At 44.5% G+C, this 26,367-nt stretch overlaps 1 protein-coding gene across 1 annotated transcript in view; it reads right to left on the reverse strand.

Moving 5' to 3' along the window:
• Positions 1–168: 168 nt before the first annotated feature.
• camk1db (calcium/calmodulin-dependent protein kinase 1Db) overlaps positions 169–26,367 on the reverse strand; it is a 67,743-nt gene continuing 41,544 nt past the window's right edge. Inside the window, exons 6-11 of the mRNA XM_065022317.1 lie at positions 23,602–23,677; positions 18,593–18,705; positions 13,559–13,637; positions 4,555–4,642; positions 3,908–4,073; positions 169–3,738 (exon numbers count right to left, since the gene is read on the reverse strand). Coding sequence (XP_064878389.1) covers positions 3,557–3,738; positions 3,908–4,073; positions 4,555–4,642; positions 13,559–13,637; positions 18,593–18,705; positions 23,602–23,677 — 704 coding nt within the window. The 3' untranslated portion in view covers positions 169–3,556. The remainder of the gene's footprint in view (positions 3,739–3,907; positions 4,074–4,554; positions 4,643–13,558; positions 13,638–18,592; positions 18,706–23,601; positions 23,678–26,367) is intronic.

Below are 26,367 nucleotides of genomic sequence, written 5' to 3' on the forward strand. Positions count from 1 at the left end.
AGAGACAGAGAAAGGGAGAGAGAGAGAGAGAGAGAGAGAGAGAGAGAGAGAGAGAGAGAGAGAGAGAGAACAGCACCACAGTTCTGGGAACAGCCAACGCCTGCGGAGGGGGAGAACAGCCAACTAAAGTACACTACACGCTACAGACTTTCTGCAACGGAACAATGATTATCAAATTACTTCAATCTTTATTTCGTAGTTTGTCATTTTAAGTGTTTCAATAAAACTACAGTACAGTGGTAATAGTTATATGCCTTTTTTCATTCTTAGCCTTGTATTATACAAATCTAAAACAAACCCCCAACTCAAACTGCCTTCACAAGGCTATGAATTATGGGCCCAACTGTCCTGAGGGCACGTAATAATATGCAATGTGTGCTTTAGTCAATACATGTATCCTCTTCATCATCATCATCATCATCATCAACATAACTGGGGTTTCATGTCCTCAAATGTTCTTCAAAGAATTTCCCTGAGAACTGGTCACAACGTTGTGTTCCTACGTTGCATCCTTATGCTAAGCATGGCTTCACGGTTACATCGCAATCGATCCGTTAAAAATAAAATACTAAACCACCAAGCAATAACTATACCTTTATCTTATTGACATAACATCTGTTTCCATTTATATATTTCAACATAAAAGTCTAGTGACACACGTACTGTTCTTACAAATGTCATTAAATATAAGACAATTACATACCTTTCCATTAGGAAAAGTGTACAATCAAATCAGAACCGTCACTACAGTAATATCAAAACGGATTTCATCATCTCACACTACTAAAGCACTTCATTCACAGATGTGTGTGGGTGCATGACTCTGCAGATAGATATTTATTCATTCCACTGACATTCTATATCCAGAAAACGCAAAGCAAATATACAACAGCTCTTTCCTACAGTTGGTAACAATGAAACAGCGAAGTACTCAACCGTAACAACAACTGCAGAAAAACATTCAAGCTTTTAAAACAGAAATTAGAAATATGATTGGGAATAATATGGAATTACTATTTTAGCCTTGAATGCTGTTTCAGTTGCATGAAACGCTAACTCCACTCAACGGTTTCAATGTGCGATGTTAAACACAAGGCATAGAGGGTGTTCTGTGCCCAACACTCAGTCTCACAGAGTTACAGCAGTCTCACAGTCTCCGAGATACAGCAGGGTCACAGTCTCAGAGATACAGCAGTCTCACAGTCTCCGAGATACAGCAGTCTCACAGTCTCCGAGATACAGCAGTCTCACAGTCTCCGAGATACAGCAGTCTCACAGTCTCCGAGATACAGCAGTCTCACAGTCTCCGAGTTACAGCAGTCTCACAGTCTCCGAGTTACAGCAGTCTCACAGTCTCCGAGTTACAGCAGTCTCACAGTCTCCGAGTTACAGCAGTCTCACAGTCTCCGAGATACAGCAGCCTCACAGTCTCCGAGTTACAGCAGTCTCACAGTCTCCGAGTTACAACAGTCTCACAGTCTCCGAGTTACAGCAGTCTCACAGTCTCCGAGATACAGCAGTCTCACAGTCTCCGAGATACAGCAGTCTCACAGTCTCCGAGATACAGCAGTCTCACAGTCTCCGAGATAGAGCAGTCTCACAGTCTCCGAGTTACAGCAGTCTCACAGTCTCCGAGATACAGCAGTCTCACAGTCTCCGAGATACAGCAGTCTCACAGTCTCCGAGTTACAGCAGTCTCACAATCTCCGAGATACAGCAGTCTCACAGTCTCCGAGTTACAGCAGTCTCACAGTCTCCGAGTTACAGCAGTCTCACAGTCTCCGAGATACAGCAGTCTCACAGTCTCCGAGTTACAGCAGTCTCACAGTCTCCGAGTTACAGCAGTCTCACAGTCTCCGAGATACAGCAGTCTCACAGTCTCCGAGTTACAGCAGTCTCACAGTCTCCGAGATACAGCAGTCTCACAGTCTCCGAGATACAGCAGTCTCACAGTCTCCGAGTTACAGCAGTCTCACAGTCTCCGAGTTACAGCAGTCTAACAGTCTCCGAGTTACAGCAGTCTCACAGTCTCTGAGTTACAGCAGTCTCACAGTCTCCGAGTTACAGCAGTCTCACAGTCTCCGAGATACAGCAGTCTCACAGTCTCCGAGATACAGCAGTCTCACAGTCTCCGAGATACAGCAGTCTCACAGTCTCTGAGATACAGCAGTCTCACAGTCTCCGAGTTACAGCAGGCTCAATAATTAAGACTAATCATGAAAACCTGGTGAGTTCCCATAGTGTGGCCTCCTCACACCACCATACAAACAGGTCTTCTTTTTGTCTCTCGGTGGACAGTCTTACAACATGGCAGTGCTATGACAAAGATTTCAGGTGGTCATTTTCATTTTACAGTACCATACCAGTACCATATTTACAGTACCATACCAGTACCATACCAGTTTACAGTACCATATTTACAGTACCATACCAGTACCATATTACAGTACCATACCAGTACCATATTTACAGTACCATATTTACAGTACCATACCAGTACCATATTACAGTACCATACCAGTACCATACCAGTACCATATTACAGTACCATACCAGTACCATATTTACAGTACCATACCAGTACCATATTTACAGTACCATATTTACAGTACCATACCAGTACCATATTTACAGTACCATATTTACAGTACCATACCAGTACCATATTACAGTACCATATTTACAGTACCATACCAGTACCATATTTACAGTACCATACCAGTACCATATTTACAGTACCATATTTACAGTACCATACCAGTACCATATTTACAGTACCATACCAGTACCATATTTACAGTACCATATTACAGTACCATACCAGTACCATTTTACAGTACCATATTTACAGTACCATATTACAGTACCATATTTACAGTACCATACCAGTACCATATTACAGTACCATATTTACAGTACCATACCAGTACCATATTACAGTACCATATTTACAGTACCATACCAGTACCATATTACAGTACCATATTTTAAAGAAATGGAATAGGATCTTGAAGCTGCGATCCATAGCGGTGAAACTGCGATATTAGGACAACAAAGACGTTACTTCAAAACAACAGCTAATTTCCTCAAAAAAAACAAAAACAATAACAAATGCGCCTTGGGGGGGGGGGGGGGGGGGCACTACTTTCTAAACTACTGGCTGATATTATACAATGTTTAGAGTGAATATTCAATAAGGAGGTGAACATTTGAGGTTGAAATTACTCTGTACCGACCCGATTCAAGCACTGGGAGACTGACCCCGCTGGCCACCCTCTGGTCAGGAGGACAGAGCGAGACAGTCAGTGGTCCTCTACTTCTCCTCCACCAGCCCTGTGGCCCGTTAGCAGGCAGAGTGTTCAGATAGAAACGTACTGATCCATGGTAAATGGAGCCTTGAACAGCTCCTCAAGTTCTCAATCCCAGCAGCTGAGAATGGGCGGGGTGGGCAGACTAAGAGAGACGAATTGTGGAATTCTGAGGGGCGGAATTGTAATCATGGAATCCCGACTCAAAGCTCTGTGGTCTCCCAGCTGACCTCGCGTGGAACCTGATGTCATTTAGTCCCCGTGTGGATGGTGGTGACCGTGGAGGGGCGTGGCCGGGGCACCTCCACCACTGCCTCTGGTGCCACCGCCTCTGGTTCTACATGTGGTTCCACTCCGATGCTAACGGGGGCGCTGCAGGCTGCAGGGGAGGATGGCAGAGGAGGCAGAGTGGACAGAGGTTGTAGAGGACCTGAGGGGAGAAGCAGAGACGATAACCTCAATGACTAGACGAGCACAATCACTAAAGTATTAGTGGAAACCAATCAATGACGGAACAAAAATCCTTTAATAGACCCCAACAGAGCCAACCGGACACGGCCTGCTCCCCACATCATAAAGTAAAGGAGTCACTCACTAACCGTCTTTGCGTGAGAGGGAGGCACAGTCTACAGACATGCTCTTGGCTGGCATAGAATTCTGTCCTGGTTGGTCCACACTCATACTGCTTCCAAAGCTGCCGCCCAGACTACTGCCTAACTGGAGACGCCTCATATGACGGATCACTGCTGTGGCGTTAAACGCTTGCTGTGGAGGAGGCAGGGAGGGAGAGGAGGCAGGGAGGGAGAGGAGGCAGGGAGGGAGAGGAGGCAGAGGAGGCAGGGAGGGAGAGGAGGCAGGGAGGGAGGAGGGGGAAGGGGGGAGGGAGGGAGGGAGAGGAGGCAGGGAGGGGAGAGGAGGGAGGGAGAGGAGGCAGGGATGGAGAGGAGGCAGGGAGGGAGAGGAGGCAGGGAGGGAGAGGAGGCAGGGAGGGAGAGGAGGCAGGGAGGGAGAGAAGGCAGGGAGGGAGAGGGGGAAGGGAGGGAGAGGGGGAAGGGAGGGAGAGGAGGCAGGGAGGGAGGGAGAGGGGGTAGGGAGGGAGAGGAGGCAGGGAGGGAGAAAGAGAGAGGAGGCAGGGAGGGGAGGCAGGGAGGGAGAGAGAGAGAGAGGGTTGGCGTATGCAAATAGAGGAGGTTGACAAATACAGTAAACATACACAAAAACCAATCATTGTACGAATAGAACCTACCCTCCATTTGCTTTTGGCAAAGTTTTTCCTCATCTGCCGACTGACTGATTCATGGATGTTCTTGCAGAGAGCCGTGTCCCCAGCAATCCTGAGATACAAAGACACACCATAAAGGACAAGTAGATGAATGTTTTCTTTTGACACAGTTAGTGGTCAGTTCCTGGCCTGGATATCTATCAAGCACCAGCTCTGAGCTACTGGATGTCTCACATTCTATAATACACACCTGTTACAACACACCTGTCACAACACACCTGTCACAACACACCTGTTACAACACACCTGTCACAACACACCTGTCACAACACACCTGTTACAACACACCTGTCACAACACACCTGTCACAACACACCTGTCACAACACACCTGTCACAACACACCTGTTACAACACACCTGTCACAACACACCTGTTACAACACACCTGTCACAACACACCTGTTACAACACACCTGTCACAACACACCTGTCACAACACACCTGTCACAACACACCTGTCACAACACACCTGTTACAACACACCTGTCACAACACACCTGTCACAACACACCTGTCACAACACACCTGTTACAACACACCTGTCACAACAAAACCATTGTGAGTCTATTTAAACGCTATCAAACCACCTGCCAAAGACGTAACAGCAAGACTTAACAGGGCCAAGACGTAACTGGGCCAAGACACAACAACAAGGCGTAACAGGGCCAAGACACAACAACAAGGCGTAACAGGGCCAAGACGTAACAGGGCCAAGACACAACAACAAGACGTAACAGGGCCAACACGTAACTGGGCCAAGACACAACAACAAGGCGTAACAGGGCCAAGACACAACAACAAGGCGTAACAGGGCCAAGACGTAACAGGGCCAAGACGTAACTGGGCCAAGACACAACAACAAGGCGTAACAGGGCCAAGACACAACAACAAGGCGTAACAGGGCCAAGACGTAACAGGGCCAAGACGTAACTGGGCCAAGACACAACAACAAGACGTAACAGGGCCAAGACGTAACAGGGCCAAGACACAACAACAAGGCGTAACAGGGCCAAGACGTAACAGGGCCAAGACGTAACTGGGCCAAGACACAACAACAAGGCGTAACAGGGCCAAGACACAACAACAAGGCGTAACAGGGCCAAGACGTAACTGGGTCAAGACACAACAAAAAGGCGTAACAGGGCCAAGACACAACAGCAAGGCGTAACAGGGCCAAGGCATAACAGGGCCAAGACGTAACAGGGCCAAGACATAACAGGGCCAAGGCATAAAAGGGCCAAGGCATAACAGGGCCAAGACATAACAGGGCCAAGACATAACAGGGCCAAGACATAACAGGGCCAAGACACAACAACAAGGCGTAACAGGGCCAAGACACAACAGGGCCAAGACATAAAAGGGCCAAGGCATAACAGGGCCAAGACGTAACAGGGCCAAGACATAAAAGGGCCAAGGCATAACAGGGCCAAGACATAACAGGGCCAAGACATAACAGGGCCAAGACACAACAACAAGGCGTAACAGGGCCAAGACACAACAGGGCCAAGACGTAATAGGGCCAAGACGTAACAGGCCAAGACGTAACAGGGCCAAGATGTAACAGGGCCAAGACATAACAGCAAGACGTAACAGGGCCAAGACGTAACTGGGCCAAGACACAACAACAAGGCGTAACAGGGCCAAGACACAACAACAAGGCGTAACAGGGCCAAGACGTAACAGGGCCAAGACGTAACTGGGCCAAGACACAACAACAAGGCGTAACAGGGCCAAGACACAACAACAAGGCGTAACAGGGCCAAGACGTAACAGGGCCAAGACGTAACTGGGCCAAGACACAACAACAAGACGTAACAGGGCCAAGACGTAACAGGGCCAAGACACAACAACAAGGCGTAACAGGGCCAAGACGTAACAGTGCCAAGACGTAACTGGGCCAAGACACAACAACAAGGCGTAACAGGGCCAAGACACAACAACAAGGCGTAACAGGGCCAAGACGTAACTGGGTCAAGACACAACAAAAAGGCGTAACAGGGCCAAGACACAACAGCAAGGCGTAACAGGGCCAAGGCATAACAGGGCCAAGACGTAACAGGGCCAAGACATAACAGGGCCAAGGCATAAAAGGGCCAAGGCATAACAGGGCCAAGACATAACAGGGCCAAGACATAACAGGGCCAAGACACAACAACAAGGCGTAACAGGGCCAAGACACAACAGGGCCAAGACATAAAAGGGCCAAGGCATAACAGGGCCAAGACGTAACAGGGCCAAGACATAAAAGGGCCAAGGCATAACAGGGCCAAGACATAACAGGGCCAAGACATAACAGGGCCAAGACACAACAACAAGGCGTAACAGGGCCAAGACACAACAGGGCCAAGACGTAACAGGGCCAAGACGTAACAGCAAGACGTAACAGGGCCAAGACGTAACAGGCCAAGACGTAACAGGGCCAAGACGTAACAGGGCCAAGACGTAACAGGCCAAGACGTAACAGGGCCAAGACGTAACAGGCCAAGACGTAACAGGCCAAGACGTAACAGGGCCAAGACGTAACAGGGCCAAGACGTAACAGGGCCAAGACACAACAACAAGGCGTAACAGGGCCAAGACGTAACAGGGCCAAGACGTAACAGCAAGACGTAACAGCAAGACGTAACAGGGCCAAGACATAACAGGGCCAAGATGTAACAGGGCCAAGATGTAACATCAAGACGTAACAGGGCCAAGATGTAACAGCAAGACGTAACAGCAAGACGTAACAGGGCCAAGACATAACAGGGCCAAGACATAACAGGGCCAAGACATAACAGGGCCAAGATGTAACAGGGCCAAGATGTAACAGCAAGACATAACAGGGCCAAGACGTAACAGGGCCAAGATGTAACAGCAAGACATAACAGGGCCAAGATGTAACAGGGCCAAGACGTAACAGGGCCAAGACGTAACAGGGCCAAGACGTAACAGGGCCAAGATGTAACAGCAAGACGTAACAGGGCCAAGACACAACAACAAGACGTAACAGGGCCAAGATGTAATAGGGCCAAGACGTAACAGCAAGACTTAACAGGCCAATGATTAGATGCCTAAAAGTCCTATCCCTAATCTCCATTTGCCAACCACCCACATATTGTCTCTGTCATTAAGGCTAGAATCAGGGATTCGTTGTGCAGCTAAATGGCAGCCCCACCACTTGATGAACATGGAATAGATTCCCAAACCCCAGACAGTAGCATTAGGTCTGGCCCAGGCCAGGGAGAGACATGATAATGGTTGATTAGTCTGCATCCCAAATGGCACCCTATTCCTTATATAGTGTACTACTTTGACCAGTGTCCATATAGGGCCTTTACAGGTAATAGGGTGCCTTTTGGAACGTAGCCACTGCCTCTGCATTCTCCAAGCATCCTTCAGGACGCAGCCTGCTACCAAATGGCACCCTATTCCTTATATAGTGTACTACTTTGACCAGTGTCCATATAGGGCCTTTACAGGTAATAGGGTGCCTTTTGGAACGTAGCCACTGCCTCTGCATTCTCCAAGCATCCTTCAGGACGCAGCCTGCTAATTGGCACCCGTTCATTCAGCAGATTTGTCTCCCTCTCTCCCTCCCTCTTTTTCTCTTTCTCTGTCTCTCTGGGGTATGGTGTGGTGGGGTGGGGTGGGGTATGGTGTGGTGGGGTGGGGTATGGTATGGTGTGATATGGTGGGGTATGGTGTGGTGTGGTATGGTATAGTATTGTCATGACTGTTCTGATCAGGTCAGGTTACAGGAGACCACAACCCTACAGATTATCTCTCAACCCCAACAGAGGAGGAGAGATCTAGGGGTTTGAAGATGTGGGGGTTTTATGACCCCTCACGCCCCTGGTAAATCTCAGGCCACAGACAAATTATTTTGTCCGGTTACTATGGAGAACCAGCCTCAGAACATTAAACATGAAATAAAGGGACTTTGGAACAATGGTTTCCGTCAGCCACAATGGTGGTCATGACGATAGATGGACTATGAAAATGTATGTCATTTTTGTTTTGTTATTAAAGGTTAATAGATGTCGTTATTACGAAAACATTGTAACGTTAAGAGTTTTCCTAGTATATGTTTGATGTTTATACATTGTACGTTGTGTGGAAAATGTCCAAATCAAAGAGAATGTTTTGGTAAAGAAGAAATGTGAAGTCAGTACATTTACATTTACATTTAAGTCATTTAGCAGACGCTCTTATCCAGAGCGACAGTAGTCTTTGGATTGGTATTGGTGTGGTATGGTGTGGTGTGGTATAGTATGGTGTGGTATGGTATAGTATGGTATGGTGTGGTATAGTATGGTGTGGTGTGGTATAGTATGGTATGGTATAGTATGGTGTGGTGTGGTATAGTATGGTTTGGTGGGGTATGGTATGGTGTGGTGTGGTATAGTATGGTGTGGTATAGTATGGTATGGTATAGTATGGTATGGTGGGGTATGGTATAGTATGGTATGGTATAGTATGGTGTGGTTTAGTATGGTGTAGTATGGTATGGTGTGGTATAGTATGGTGTAGTATGGTATGGTGTGGTATAGTATAGCATGGTGTGGCATAGTGTGGTATGGTATAGTATGGTGTGGTATAGTATGGTGTAGTATGGTATGGTGTGGTGTGGTATAGTATACCATGGTGTGGTATAGTGTGGTATGGTATGGTGTGGTATAGTATGGTGTGGTATAGTGTGGTGTGGTATAGTATGGTATGGTGTGGTGTGGTATAGTATGGTGTGGTATAGTATAGCATGGTGTGGTATAGTATGGTGTGGTATAGTGTGGTGTGGTATGGTGTGGTATAGTATGGCATGGTGTGGTATAGTATGGTATAGTATGGTGTGGTATAGTGTGGTGTGGTATAGTATGGTATGGTGTGGTATAGTATAGTATGGTGTGGTATAGTATAGTATGGTGTGGTATGGTATAGTATGGTATGGTGTGGTATAGTATGGTGTGGTATAGTATAGTATAGTATGGTATGGTGTGGTATAGTGTGGTGTGGTATAGTATGGTGTGGTATAGTATAGTATAGTATGGTATGGTGTGGTATAGTATTGTATGGTGTGGTATAGTATGGTATGGTGTGGTATAGTATGGTATGGTGTGGTATAGTATGGTATAGTATGGTGTGGTATAGTGTGGTATAGTATGGTGTGGTATAGTATAGTATGGTGTGGTATAGTGTGGTGTGGTATAGTATGGTATAGTATGGTGTGGTATAGTATAGTATAGTGTGGTGTGGTATAGTATGGTGTGGTATGGTATAGTATGGTGTGGTATAGTATGGTGTGGTATAGTGTGGTGTGGTATAGTGTGGTGTGGTATAGTGTGGTATGGTGTGGTATAGTATGGTGTGGTATAGTATGGTATAGTATGGTATGGTATAGTATGGTGTGGTATAGTATGGTGTGGTATAGTGTGGTGTGGTATAGTATGGTGTGGTATAGTATGGTGTGGTATAGTATAGTATGGTGTGGTATAGTGTGGTGTGGTATAGTATGGTATAGTATGGTGTGGTATGGTATGGTGTGGTATAGTATGGTGTGGTATAGTATAGTATGGTGTGGTATAGTATGGTGTGGTATAGTATGGTGTGGTATAGTATAGTATGGTGTGGTATAGTGTGGTGTGGTATAGTATGGTGTGGTATAGTATAGTATAGTGCGGTGTGGTATAGTATGGTGTGGTTTAGTATGGTGTAGTATGGTATGGTGTGGTATAGTATGGTGTAGTATGGTATGGTGTGGTATAGTATGGTATGGTGTGGTATAGTATGGTGTGGTATAGTATGGTATGGTGTGGTATAGTGTGGTGTGGTATAGTATGGTATGGTGTGGTATAGTATGGTGTGGTATAGTATGGTATGGTGTGGTATAGTGTGGTGTGGTATAGTATGGTATGGTGTGGTATAGTATGGTGTGGTATAGTATAGCATGGTGTGGTATAGTATGGTATAGTATGGTGTGGTATAGTATGGTGTGGTATAGTGTGGTGTGGTATAGTATGGTGTGGTATAGTATGGTGTGGTATAGTATAGCATGGTGTGGTATAGTATGGTATAGTATGGTGTGGTATAGTATGGTATAGTATGGTGTGGTATAGTATGGTGTGGTATAGTGGTGTGGTGTGGTATAGTATGGTATGGTGTGGTATAGTATGGTGTGGTATAGTATAGTATGGTGTGGTATAGTATAGCATGGTGTGGTATAGTATAGTATGGTGTGGTATAGTATGGTGTGGTGTGGTATAGTATGGTGTGGTGTGGTATAGTATAGTATGGTATGGTGTGGTATAGTGTGGTGTGGTATAGTATGGTGTGGTATAGTATGGTGTGGTATAGTATAGTATGGTATGGTGTGGTATAGTGTGGTGTGGTATAGTATGGTATGGTGTGGTATAGTATGGTATGGTGTGGTATAGTATGGTGTGGTATAGTGTGGTGTGGTATAGTATGGTGTGGTATAGTATGGTATGGTATGGTGTGGTATAGTATGGTGTGGTGTGGTATAGTATGGTGTGGTATAGTGTGGTGTGGTATAGTATGGTGTGGTATAGTATGGTATAGTATGGTGTGGTATAGTATAGTATGGCATGGTGTGGTATAGTATGGTATGGTATGGTGTGGTATAGTGTGGTGTGGTATAGTGTGGTGTGGTATAGTATGGTATGGTATGGTGTGGTATAGTGTGGTGTGGTATAGTATGGTATGGTGTGGTATAGTATAGTATGGTGTGGTATAGTATGGTGTGGTATAGTGTGGTGTGGTATAGTATGGTGTGGTATAGTATGGTATGGTGTGGTATAGTGTGGTGTGGTATAGTATGGTATGGTGTGGTATAGTGTGGTGTGGTATAGTATGGTGTGGTATAGTATGGTGTGGTATAGTATGGTATGGTGTGGTATAGTGTGGTGTGGTATAGTATGGTATGGTGTGGTATAGTATGGTATGGTATGGTATGGTATAGTATAGCATGGTGTGGTATAGTATGGTATGGTGTGGTATAGTATTGTATGGTGTGGTATAGTATCGTATGGTGTGGTATAGTATGGTATGGTGTGGTATAGTATAGCATGGTGTGGTATAGTATGGTATGGTATAGTATGGTGTGGTATAGTATAGCATGGTGTGGTATAGTGTAGTGTGGTATAGTGGTGTGGTATAGTGTGGTATAGTATGGTATGGTGTGGTATAGTATGGTGTGGTATAGTATAGTATAGTATGGTATAGTATGGTGTGATATAGTATGGTATGGTGTGGTATAGTATGGTATGGTGTGGTATAGTGTAGTATAGTATGGTATGGTGTGGTATAGTATGGTATGGTGTGGTATAGTATAGTGTGTGTGGTATAGTATGGTATGGTGTGGTATAGTATGGTGTGGTGTGGTATGGTATAGTATGGTGTGGTATAGTATGGTATGGTGTGGTATAGTGTGGTGTATAGTATGGTGTGGTGTGGTATAGTATGGTGTGGTATATATGGTATGGTGTGGTGTGGTATAGTATGGTGTGGTATAGTGTGGTGTGGTATAGTATGGTGTGGTATAGTATGGTATGGTGTGGTATAGTGTGGTGTGGTATAGTATGGTATGGTGTGGTATAGTATGGTATGGTATGGTGTGGTATAGTATGGGTGTGGTATAGTATTGTATGTGTGGTATAGTATCGTATGGTGTGGTATAGTATGGTATGGTGTGGTATAGTATAGCATGGTGTGGTATAGTGTAGTGTGGTATAGTGTGGTGTGGTGTGTGGTATAGTATGGTATGGTGTGGTATAGTATGGTGTGGTATAGTATAGTATGGTATAGTATGGTGTGATATAGTATGGTATGGTGTGGTATAGTATGGTATGGTGTGGTATAGTGTAGTATAGTATGGTATGGTGTGGTATAGTATGGTATGGTGTGGTATAGTATAGTGTGGTGTGGTATAGTATGGTATGGTGTGGTATAGTATGGTGTGGTGTGGTATGGTATAGTATGGTGTGGTATAGTATGGTATGGTGTGGTATAGTGTGGTGTGGTGTGGTATGGTATAGTATGGTGTGTGTGTATAGTATGGTGTGGTATAGTATGGTATGGTGTGGTGTGTTATAGTATGGTGTGGTATAGTATGGTATGGTGTGGTATAGTGTGGTGTGGTATAGTATAGTATGGTATAGTATGGTGGTGTGGTATAGTATGGTGTGGTATAGTATGGTATGGTGTGGTATAGTATGGTGTGGTATAGTGTGGTGTGGTATAGTATGGTGTGGTATAGTATGGTATGGTGTGGTATAGTGTGGTGTGGTATAGTATGGTATGGTGTGGTATAGTATGGTATGGTATAGTATAGCATGGTGTGGTATAGTATGGTATGGTGTGGTATAGTATTGTATGGTGTGGTATAGTATCGTATGGTGTGGTATAGTATGGTATGGTGTGGTATAGTATAGCATGGTGTGGTATAGTGTAGTGTGGTATAGTGTGGTGTGGTATAGTATGGTATGGTGTGGTATAGTATGGTGTGGTATAGTATAGTATAGTATGGTATAGTATGGTGTGATATAGTATGGTATGGTGTGGTATAGTATGGTATGGTGTGGTATAGTGTAGTATAGTATGGTATGGTGTGGTATAGTATGGTATGGTGTGGTATAGTATAGTGTGGTGTGGTATAGTATGGTATGGTGTGGTATAGTATGGTGTGGTGTGGTATGGTATAGTATGGTGTGGTATAGTATGGTATGGTGTGGTATAGTGTGGTGTGGTGTGGTATGGTATAGTATGGTGTGGTGTGGTATAGTATGGTGTGGTATAGTATGGTATGGTGTGGTGTGGTATAGTATGGTGTGGTGGTATGGTATAGTATGGTGTGGTGTGGTATAGTATGGTGTGGTATAGTATGGTATGGTGTGGTATAGTGTGGTGTGGTATAGTATAGTATGGTATAGTGTGGTGTGGTATAGTATGGTGTGGTGGTAGATAGACATTCACCAGGGGTGGGCTAGAGCCTGGTCACAGGTGAATCTCTTCTCTGGATCCTTCTCCATCAGAGAGCTGATGAACTGTTTGGCTGTTTGTGGAACAGAGGAAGACACACAATATCACCATGTTCCATCCATTCAAGATAGCATTACATACAAACAATTGGGTACACTCACACGCACACAAACACATACTGTACATTTGGGTCTTTCTATAAATAATGGGGCATTGGGATTTTTAAAAATGGTTTGAAACAACAAAAAATTTGAAACAAAAATAAAAAAGTTTATACAGTTCCACATGAGGAACAAAAGTGAATATATGCAAATCGCCATAACTCCACCTATACAACAACATAGGACTATACATCCTTTCAATCAGGGTTCATACGGACAAGTCAAATTCAAGGACTTTCATTGTAAAAGTGAAAGTCACCCAGTAAAATACAACTTGAGTAAAAATCTAAAAGTATTTGGTTTTTACAGTAAATGTACTTAAGTACAGTGGTGGAAAAAGTACTCAATTGCCATACTTAAGTAAAAGTACAATGTAAAAGTAAATACTATACATTGAATTCCTTATATTAAGCAAACGGACAGACAGAAGCACACTCCAACACTCAGACATAATTTACAAACACAGCATTTGTGTTTAGTGAGTCCGCCAGATAAGAGGCAGTCAGGATGACAGATAAGAGGCAGTCAGGATGACAGATAAGAGGCAGTCAGGATGCCAGATAAGAGGCAGTCAGGATGACAGATAAGAGGCAGTCAGGATAAGATGGATGACAGATAAGAGAGTCAGCAGTCAGATGACAGATAAGAGGCAGTCAGGATGACAGATAAGAGGCAGTCAGGAGATAGAGGCAGTCAGGATGACAGATAAGAGGCAGTCAGGATGCCAGATAAGAGGCAGTCAGGATGCCAGATAAGAGGCAGTCAGGATGACAGATAAGAGGCAGTCAGGATGACAGATAAGAGGCAGTCAGGATGCCAGATAAGAGGCAGTCAGGATGCCAGATAAGAGGCAGTCAGGATGACAGATAAGAGGCAGTCAGGATGACAGATAAGAGGCAGAGATAAGATGCCAGATAAGGCAGTCAGGATGGATGATAAGAGGCAGATAAGAGGCAGTCAGGATGACAGATAAGAGGCAGTCAGGATGACAGATAAGAGGCAGTCAGGATGACAGATAAGAGGCAGTCAGGATGCCAGATAAGAGGCAGTCAGGATGACAGATAAGAGGCAGTCAGGATGACAGATAAGAGGCAGTCAGGATGACAGATAAGAGGCAGTCAGGATGACAATGCGTAATATTGATAGGTGAGTGAAATGGACTATATTGCTGTCCTGCCTGAACTTTTGAAATGTAAACAGTACTTTTGAATGTCAGGGAAAATGTACACTACTAGTCAAACGTTTTAGAAAACCTACTCATTCAAGGGTTTTTCTTTATTTGTACTATTTTTTACATTGTAGAATAATTGTGAAGACATCAAAACTATGAAATAACACATGGAATCATGTTTAACAAATCAAAATGTATTTTATATTTGAGATTCTTCAAAAAAGCCATCCTTTGCCTTGATGACAGCGTTGGACACTCTTGGCCTTCTCTCAACCAGCTTCACCTGGAATGCTTTTCCAACAGTCTTGAAGGAGTTCCCACATATGCTGAGCACTTGTTGGCCGCTTTTCCTTCACACTGCAGTCCAACTCATCCCAAACCATCTCAATTTGGTGGAGATCGGGATTGTGGAAGCCAGGTCATCTGATGCAGCACTCCATCACTCTCCTTCTTGGTAAATAGCCCTTACACAGCCTGGAGGTGTGTTGGGCCATTGTCCTATTAAAAATCAAATGATAGTCCCACTAAGCCCAAACCAGATGAGATGGCTTATCGCTGCAGAATGCTGTGGTAGACATGCTGGTTAAGTGAGCCTTGAATTCTAAATAAATCACAGACAGTGTCACCAGCAAATCACCCCCACACCATCACACCTCCTCCTCCGTGCTTTACAGTGGGAAATACACATGCGAAGATCATCCGTTCACCCACACCGCGTCTCACCACGTCTCACCACGTCTCACCGCGTCTCACCGCGTCTCACCACGTCTCACCGCGTCTCACCACGTCTCACCTCGTCTCACCACATCTCACCACGTCTCACCGCGTCTCACCGCGTCTCACCACGTCTCACCGCGTCTCACCACGTCTCACCACGTCACACCGCGTCTCACCGCGTCTCACAAAGACAAGGCTGTTGGATCCAAAAATCTCAAATTTCGACTCCAGACCAAAGGACAAATTTCCACCGGTCTAATGTCTTTTCTTCTTAATGGTGTCCTTCAGTAGTTGTTTCTTTGCAGCAATTTGTCCATGACGGCCTGATTCACACAGTCTAATCTGAACAGTTGATGTTGAGATGTGTCTGTTATTTCAACGCTGTGAAGCATATATTTGGGCTGTAATTTCTGAGGCTGGTAACTCTAATGAACTTATCCTCTGCAGCAGTGGTAACTCTGGGTCTTCCTGTCCTGTGACGGTCCTCATGAGAGCCAGGTAACTCTAATGAACCTATCCTCTGCAGCAGAGGTAACTCTGGGTCTTCCTGTCCTGTGGCGGTCCTCATGAGAGCCAGTTAACTCTAATGAACCTATCCTCTGCAGCAGAGGTGACTCTGGGTCTTCCTTTCCTGTGGCGGTCCTCATGAGAGCCAGTTTCATCACAGCGCTTGATGGTTTTTGCAACTGCACTGGATGAAACTTTCAAAGGCCTTGAAATGTTCCGTATTGACTGACCTTCATGTCTTAAAGTAATGGTGGACTGTCGTTTCTCTTTGCTTACTTGAGCTGTTCTTGCCATAATATGGACTTGGTCTTTTACCAAATAGGGCTATCTTCTGTATACCACCCCTACCTTGTCACAACACAACTGATTGGCTCAAACACATTAAGAAGGAAAGAACTTCCACAAATTAACTTTTAAGAAGGCACACCTGTTAATTGAAATACATTCCAGGTGACTACCTCATGAAGCTGGTTGAGGGAATGGCTATTTGAAGAATCTCAAATATAAAATATATTTTGATTTGTTTAACACTTTTTTGATTACTACATGATTCCATATGTGTTATTTCATAGTTTTCATGTCTTCACTATTATTCTACAATGTAGAAAATAGTAAAAATAAAGAAAAACCCTTGAATAAGTAAGTGTTCTAAAACTTTTGACTGGTAGTGCATGGGAGTAAAAAGTACATATTTTCTAGAATAGTAAATAGTGACTTCAGAAATACAGTGACAGTGACTTCAGAAAGTATTCAGACCCCTTGACTTTTTCCACATTTTGTTATGTTACAGCCTTATTCTGAAATTGATTCAATTGTTTTTTCCCCCGCAGCAATCTACACACAATACCCCATAATGACAAAGTGAAAAAAGTTTACAAATGTTTACAAATGTATATTTATCTCTATACACAGCCTGGTCTTATAGACTAGACGTAACATAGTATGTGGGCGGCAGGTAACCTAGTGGTTAGAGCGTTGGGCCTGTAAAAATCAGTTCTGCCCCTGAACAGAAGGTTAACCCACTGTTCCTAGGCCGTCATTGTAAATAAGAATTTGTTCTTAACTGACTTGCCTAGTTAAATGAAGGTAAAAAAAATAAATGTAAGTCAATATTAATCCAGTACACTGATATGTTACGTATGGTTACATAAGACAGAAGGTTTTAACTTGGCAAGTCAGTTAAGAACAAATTCTTAATTTACAATGACGGACTACCCCGGCCAAACCTGGACGGATCGTGCGCCGCCTGCCAATTACAGCCGGATGTGATGCAGCCTGGATTTGAACCAGGGACTGCTCTTGCTCTGAGATACAGAGCCTTAGACCACTGCGCCACTCGGGAGCCCGAGTGCTTTACTTAAGGCAAAAACAAAAGTAGGGTGGTTGGTCGTAGTGGATAGGTGGGACAACAATGCGAACGTCTTCCAACCCAAAGGTTGCGTGTTCGAATCTCATGATGGACAACTTTAGCTAATTAGCAACTACGTACTACTTTTTAGCTACTTTGCAACTACTTAGCATGTTAGCTAACCATTCCCTTAACCATTTAACTCAACTAGTAACCCTAACCTTAGCCCTAACCTTAACCCCTAGCCTAGCTAATGTTAGCCACCCAGCTAACATTAGCGTTAGCCACCTAGCTAACATTATCATTAGCCACCCAGCTAACATTAGCGTTAGCCACCTAGCTAACATTAGCCACCTAACCACATATATAGAACCACCTAGAATTCGTAACATATCATTCAAATTTAAATTCATAACATATCATAAGAAATGGATGATGGACATCCACAAGTGAATAAATACCATATGAAAAGTAACATATCATACTAATTTAAGTGTCCCGGGTTTTCTTTTACTATGTTACGTCTGTCTCTAAGTCCAGGTTGCTATAAAAAATAAAAAAATGTCCCAACAGCTGGATCCAGGATTCTTACAGGATTCAAGTTCAATGTCTAATTTAACTGATTAATGGTTAAAATATTATATAACGATAACTTACACTGACCTTAATGCAAGGACAGAAAAGGTACGTTTTATGTCACAAGATTTTGGACAAATCATTCAAGACACCAACCATGATAAAGGGTTAAACAGGTTTTAAATCAACTTGTGAATTGTATTGAATATAGCTATGATCCCCCCCCCCCCCCATTATATCTTAACGTAATGACATGGCAGATTATTATCAATGACTCGTCAACAGCTGTAACAAAGTTGTCCTGTGTAGGAAATACTCACTGGTTCCCTAGTTTATAGAAAGACCCATATATACGACCAGGCACACACACACACACACACACACACACACACACACACACACACACACACACACACACACACACACACACAACTCACACACACACACACACACACACACAACTCACACACACACACACACACACACACATACACACAACTCACACACACACACACACACATACACACATACACGCACACACAACTCACCTGAGTCAGATATGTCATCCCAATACGGTGCATCAAACTCATAGTCGGCCTTGAGTATCTGCTCAAAGAGCTTGGAGTCATTTTCATCATAGAACGGAGGGTAGCCACACAACCTAGGGAACAGATCATTAATTACACAACAATATGGATGCTTTATGTTAGTGCCATCGTCTAACTTAAAAGTAGAATACCAAGGGAAAGCCTACTCCTTATTTGGACAGAAAACTCAATCTATTTGATATTGCCTTATCTTGCCTTGTTATGTCTTCGGCACATCTTCTGATCACAACACTTGTTACACAGAGATTATCCAAATCAAAACAAATAATCGGAGCTATAGTATCACATTAGTGTTGCAAATATTTTCTAATGAACTACTGCAACAACTTTCTAATTGGTGAGACTATGAAACTATTCCACCTGATTACCTTAACAGCCTTCACACCTAACGAGGAGTGGTTAACGAGGCTAGAGGGTTCTATTCAAACTAACAAGCTTTTCCCCTAACTTGAATTGATTGGGCAGCTTAATCCAGGTGCATTTATCCTGGCAGTTTTGACTAAAAGCTTTCAGAACAGAATATCATATAGAGAATGTGTGGAAATGTGGAAATACCCTCTTATTTGACTGGTCTGTGACTCACAACAACAAAAAACTATTCCCGGTCAGAGGAGCTCACAGAGAGTTAAAATACACAGTAAACTTGATTGACAAACAGGGGTATTGACATATGGTTTTCACCCAAGCACTCCATGAACATACTAACTTATATCTATCTACCTCTGATCTGCACTGGAAGGCAACACACATTGGCAATATGTCCTATTTCTAGGACATTTGCTCCCGAGTGACACAGCAGTATAAGGTGCTGCATCTCAGTGCAAGAGGCGTCACTGCAGTCCCTGGTTCAAATCCAGCCTGCATCACATCTGGCTGTGATTGGGAGATCTATAGGGAGTTGCACAATTGGCCCAGCATCATCCGGGTTTGGCCGGGGTAGGCCGTCATTGTAAATAATAATTTGTTCTTAACTGACTTGCCTAGTTAAATAGGGATGGAAGAGAATGCATAGGGCCTGGCTGGCAAGCGCAGGATCAGCTTGATGTCCTTAGCCATCAGAGGGTGCATGATCAGCTCATATACAGAGTGTGGGGACCAGCTGAATGGCTGTGACAAGGAGCTGTACACTGATTGATATCTCCTCACATGTGGACAGCCAGGCTCAGCTGAGCCAAACATAAACAACACAAAAAAACGTCCTGTAGCGCCCTCCGCAGGGGGGAATTCTCAATATACAGCATATAAGATTATCTAATCGTGTTACATGGCCACATTTTAAGTAAAGTATATCTTATAGAGGCTAAATGAAGCCTTCATAAGCCCCATGTAAAGCCTACTTAAATTCTACATTATAGGGTGTCCATCCACTCTGTCAGAGTGCGTGAAAACGAGCTTTCAATTCCTTGTGTTATAAAATACATTTTACCAAGACAAATATGATTATTCATGTTCTGAATATTTCATTGGGGTGTTTCGCTAACATTTCATTAACAGTATACCCAAAAAGGTTGGATTTCGTAACCTAATACATCCCATAATAAGCATTGAGCTCTGTTGTCCCGGACCTGCTGTTTTCGACTCTCTCTCTACTGCACCTGCTGTCTCTAACTCTGAATGATCGGCTATGAAAAGCCAACTGACATTTACTCCTGAGGTGCTGACCTGTTGCACCCTCTACAACCACTGTGATTATTATTATCTGACCCAGCTGGTCATCTATGAACCTTTGAACATCTTGGCCATGTTCTGTTATAATCTCCACCTGGCACAGCCAGAAGAGGACTGTCCATCCCTCAGAGCCTGGTTCCTCTCTAGGTTTCTTCCTTGGTTCCTGCCTTTCTAGGGAGTTTTTCCTAGCCACCGTGCTTCTACATCTGCATTGCATGCTGTTTGGGGTTTTAGGCTGGGATTCTTGGTAGCACTTTGTGACATCGGCTGATGTAAAAAGGGCTTTATAAATACATTTGATTGATTGACAGAGCAACGCAGCTTTCTTGCATCAACTTTGAGGATTTTACATGTTGTGCTGGTCATCTTCAAAGTTGTTTCCGCGGGTTGCAAAAAGCTACCTTTGCATGACACAAATCAAAGTACATTTGATTTGTCACATGCGCCAAACACAACAGGTAGACCTTACCATAAAATGCTTACATTACAAGCCCTTAACCAACAATTCAGTTCAAGAAATAGAGTTAAGAAAATACTTACTGAATAAACCAAAGTAAAAAAACAAATAAAAAGTAAAACAATAAAACAACGAGGTTATAAACAGGGGGTACCGGCACCGAGTCAATGTGGAGGCTATATACAGGGGGTACCGGCACCGAGTCAATGTGGAGGCTATATACAGGGGGTACCGGCACCGAGTCAATGTGGAGGCTATATACAGGGGGTACCGGTACCGAGTCAATGTGGAGGTTATATACAGGGGGTACCGGTACCAAGTCAATGTGGAGGCTATATACAGGGGGTACCGGCACCGAGTCAATGTGGAGGCTATATACAGGGGGTACCGGCACCGAGTCAATGTGGAGGCTATATACAGGGGGTACCGGCACCGAGTCAATGTGGAGGCTATATACAGGGGGTACCGGCACCGAGTCAATGTGGAGGTTATAAACAGGGGGTACCGGTACCGAGTCAATGTGGAGGTTATAAACAGGGGGTACCGGCACCGAGTCAATGTGGAGGTTATATACAGGGGGTACCGGCACCGAGTCAATGTGGAGGATATATACAGGGGGTACCGGCACCGAGTCAATGTGGAGGTTATAAACAGGGGGTACCGGCACCGAGTCAATGTGGAGGCTATATACAGGGTATTACGGTACCGAGTCAATGTGGAGGTTATATACAGGGTATTACGGTACCCAGTCAATGTGGAGGTTATATACAGGGTATTACGGTACAGAGTCAATGTGGAGGTTATATACAGGGGGTACCGGCACCGAGTCAATGTGGAGGTTATATACAGGGGGTACCGGCACCGAGTCAATGTGGAGGTTATAAACAGGGGGTACCGGCACCGAGTCAATGTGAAGGCTATATACAGGGTATTACGGTACCGAGTCAATGTGGAGGCTATATACAGGGTATTACGGTACTGAATCAATGTGGAGGCTATATACAGGGGGTACCGGTACCGAGTCAATGTGGAGGTTATATACAGGGGGTACCGGTACCGAGTCAATGTGGAGGTTATAAACAGGGGGTACCGGTACCGAGTCAATGTGGAGGTTATATACAGGGGGTACCGGCACCGAGTCAATGTGGAGGTTATATACAGGGGGTACCGGCACCGAGTCAATATGGAGGTTATAAACAGGGGGTACCGGTACCGAGTCAATGTGGAGGTTATATACAGGGGGTACCGGTACAGAGTCAATGTGGAGGCTATATACAGGGTATTACGGTACCGAGTCAATGTGGAGGTTATAAACAGGGGGTACCGGCACCGAGTCAATGTGGAGACTATATACAGGGTGTACCGGCACCGAGTCAATGTGGAGGTTATATACAGGGGGTACCGGCACCGAGTCAATGTGGAGGTTATAAACAGGGGGTACCGGCACCGAGTCAATGTGCGGGGGGGCAAGTTACAGCCTTATACTAAAATGGATTACATTTTATTTTTTTCCCTCATCAATCTACACACCATCCTACAATGACAAAACAAAAACAGGTTTTTAGAAAATGTTTCAAATGTATGAAAAATAAAAAACTGAAATATCACATTTACATAAGTATTCAGACCCTTTTACATAAGTATTCAGTACTTTGTTGAATCACCTTTGGGCCACTCAAGGACATTCAGAGCCCTCCTGCGTTGTCTTGGCTGTGTTGCTTAGGGTCTTTGTCTTTTTGGAAGGTGAACCTTCGCCTCTGAGGTCCTTAGCACTCTGGAGCAGGTTTTCATCAAGGATCTCTCTGTACTTTGCTCCGTTCATCTTTCCCTATATCCTGACTCCCAGTCCTTGGCACTGAAAAACATCCCCACAGCATGATGCTGCCACCCCCGTACTTCACCGTAGGGGTGCCAGATTTCCTCCAGACGTGACGCTTGGCATTCAGGCCAAAGAGTTCAACCTTGGTTTCATCAGACCAGAGAAACTTGTTTACGTGAGGCAGATGAACCTGGCTTTAGGTGAGGCAGATGAACCTGGCTTTAGGTGAGGCAGATGAACCTGGCTTTACGTGAGGCAGATGAACCTGGCTTTAGGTGAGGCAGATGAACCTGGCTTTAGGTGAGGCAGATGAACCTGGCTTTACGTGAGGCAGATGAACCTGGCTTTACGTGAGGCAGATGAACCTGGCTTTTACGTGAGGCAGATGAACCTGTATCCATATTACTTTCATATCATCTGACATGAGATCCTCTCTCAGCCTAACAGGAATATGACTCTGGACATACTGTACATGGCAACACCTCCTATTTGCATTTCTGTCTTCCCTATATATTCTATAACCATGTATAGCTCCTACTGCATCATCAAAGGAATTATCTAAGTGTGTTTCAGAGATGGCAAAAATATGAACGTTTTCTGATGTTAATAAGTTGTCAATTTACATTAACCTTGTTTTATGTCCTGCTGATTTAAATATAAAGATGATCAGTTCAACGGGAAAGTGAGCCTGTCAGGTAACCAGTAGCCTTAATTCTTGTACAGAATCCAGCCTAGCTGAAGCGATGCTGTGCAATATTCCTGATTTATTTTTTAAACCATTTTTTCCCCCTGCTGACCTCCATTGATTTAGTCCCCCTAATTTTGTCCAAGAGGTAAAAATCTTCAATAACTTTCAAACAGATGAGGAAATTACATGCGGTTTCGACGATTGGAGGATTATCAACACAATTAACATATTATTTGTCCCAATGACCCATCAAAATAAACAGGGGGGGGGGGGGGGGTTTATTGGACACCCTACACATTACAGTATAAGATACTTACAGAATGTAAGCGATGACTCCGATAGACCAGCAGTCCACTGCTTTGCTGTAGGGCTTCTGAGCCAGAACCTCTGGGGCTGTGGAGAACATCATAAGGTAGAGATTGATATGGAACATTGTGTGGGTGATGTTTCCTGAGGTTAAATTAGGTCAAATAAGTTTAGGTTAGCCAGAGTTAAAGAGATACGAGTAGATGAGGTCAATGTTTGGGTTACTACTACTACTGCAGACTGCTATACGTCATAGCTGTTCGTCTTCCTGTCTGTCTAACGACGCAGATTTTGTGTCCACATGTTGTACCCTTCTGCTCTAAGTAGTGTGCACTTGTTCACTACTATTCATTGATTTAAGAGGGAAGTGCAGTTGTAAGAAATATGGTGGAAACTCTCTCTAGCCCATGGAATGTCTTACACCAATCCCAAGCTCCTAAATGCGTGGGGAGGAGTTCAACAGGAGTACACTGGGGGGAATTGGGACACAACCAGACAGGCACATAACTTGCAGGGTGGACAGAGGGGTCATAACCCTCCCTATAATATACCAGGATGAATTTGATGGAAAGTAAATTATTTTCCCACCATAGCTACTGACTTTCTGTGGCTTTAGACTAAGCAGTACTACTCAATTCCTTATTTTATGATTGGACCCCCCCGCTGCCAATTATGCTTTTGGTTTGGCCCGGGTCTTCAGAGGTCGTGGTTTGTGAATGGAAAAAAGCTGTGCAAGGCTTGTAAAGAGAACTGAGCAAGAGCTTCCCTCCCTCCCTCCCTCCCTCCCTCCCTCCCTCCCTCCCTCCCTAACAAACCCTTCATTCTGTGAGCTAACTTGTAACAAATAAGTAGTCACATTTAACATGGTAAATTCATAAGTACAAATAAGAATAATTTAATTGCGAAGTGACTAGATATGCATCTCATGTGTGAATGCCATTTCTCAAAACGAGTGATAATTGGTAACGGTTATATTGGGCTCAATTTTGTCAGTTCAAAGATAACTTTGGTAGTATTATAAACATTGAAACAACTAGTTTCTCGTAGGCTACAGAATTATAGAAGGGCTGTTTCTCTGAATCTCAGGCAGTACTTGTATTTATTATGGATCCCCATTAGCTGCTTCCAAGGCAGCAGCTACTCTTCCTGGGGTTTATTATGGATCCCCATTAGCTGCTTCCAAGGCATCAGCTACTCTTCCTGGGGTTTATTATGGATCCCCATTAGCTGCTTCCAAGGCATCAGCTACTCTTCCTGGGGTTTATTATGGATCCCCATTAGCTGCTTCCAAGGCAGCAGCTACTCTTCCTGGGGTTTATTATGGATCCCCATTAGCTGCTTCCAAGGCAGCAGCTACTCTTCCTGGGGTTTATTATGGATCCCCATTAGCTGCTTCCAAGGCAGCAGCTACTCTTCCTGGGGTTTATTATGGATCCCCATTAGCTGCTTCCAAGGCATCAGCTACTCTTCCTGGGGTTTATTATGGATCCCCATTAGCTGCTTCCAAGGCAGCAGCTACTCTTCCTGGGGTTTATTATGGATCCCCATTAGCTGCTTCCAAGGCAGCAGCTACTCTTCCTGGGGTTTATTATGGATCCGCATTAGCTGCTTCCAAGGCATCAGCTACTCTTCCTGGGGTTTATTATGGATCCCCATTAGCTGCTTCCAAGGCAGCAGCTACTCTTCCTGGGGTTTATTATGGATCCGCATTAGCTGCTTCCAAGGCATCAGCTACTCTTCCTGGGGTTTATTATGGATCCCCATTAGCTGCTTCCAAGGCAGCAGCTACTCTTCCTGGGGTTTATTATGGATCCCCATTAGCTGCTTCCAAGGCAGCAGCTACTCTTCCTGGGGTTTATTATGGATCCCCATTAGCTGCTTCCAAGGCATCAGCTACTCTTCCTGGGGTTTATTATGGATCCCCATTAGCTGCTTCCAAGGCATCAGCTACTCTTCCTGGGGTTTATTATGGATCCCCATTAGCTGCTTCCAAGGCAGCAGCTACTCTTCCTGGGGTTTATTATGGATCCCCATTAGCTGCTTCCAAGGCAGCAGCTACTCTTCCTGGGGTTTATTATGGATCCCCATTAGCTGCTTCCAAGGCAGCAGCTACTCTTCCTGGGGTTTATTATGGATCCCCATTAGCTGCTTCCAAGGCATCAGCTACTCTTCCTGGGGTTTATTATGGATCCCCATTAGCTGCTTCCAAGGCAGCAGCTACTCTTCCTGGGGTTTATTATGGATCCCCATTAGCTGCTTCCAAGGCATCAGCTACTCTTCCTGGGGTTTATTATGGATCCCCATTAGCTGCTTCCAAGGCAGCAGCTACTCTTCCTGGGGTTTATTATGGATCCGCATTAGCTGCTTCCAAGGCATCAGCTACTCTTCCTGGGGTTTATTATGGATCCCCATTAGCTGCTTCCAAGGCAGCAGCTACTCTTCCTGGGGTTTATTATGGATCCGCATTAGCTGCTTCCAAGGCAGCAGCTACTCTTCCTGGGGTTTATTATGGATCCGCATTAGCTGCTTCCAAGGCAGCAGCTACTCTTCCTGGGGTTTATTATGGATCCCCATTAGCTGCTTCCAAGGCAGCAGCTACTCTTCCTGGGGTTTATTATGGATCCCCATTAGCTGCTTCCAAGGCATCAGCTACTCTTCCTGGGGTTTATTATGGATCCCCATTAGCTGCTTCCAAGGCAGCAGCTACTCTTCCTGGGGTTTATTATGGATCCCCATTAGCTGCTTCCAAGGCAGCAGCTACTCTTCCTGGGGTTTAT

The sequence above is a fragment of the Oncorhynchus nerka genome, linkage group LG9a (genome assembly GCF_034236695.1).
Source record: "Oncorhynchus nerka isolate Pitt River linkage group LG9a, Oner_Uvic_2.0, whole genome shotgun sequence".
Lineage (NCBI taxonomy): Eukaryota > Metazoa > Chordata > Actinopteri > Salmoniformes > Salmonidae > Oncorhynchus > Oncorhynchus nerka.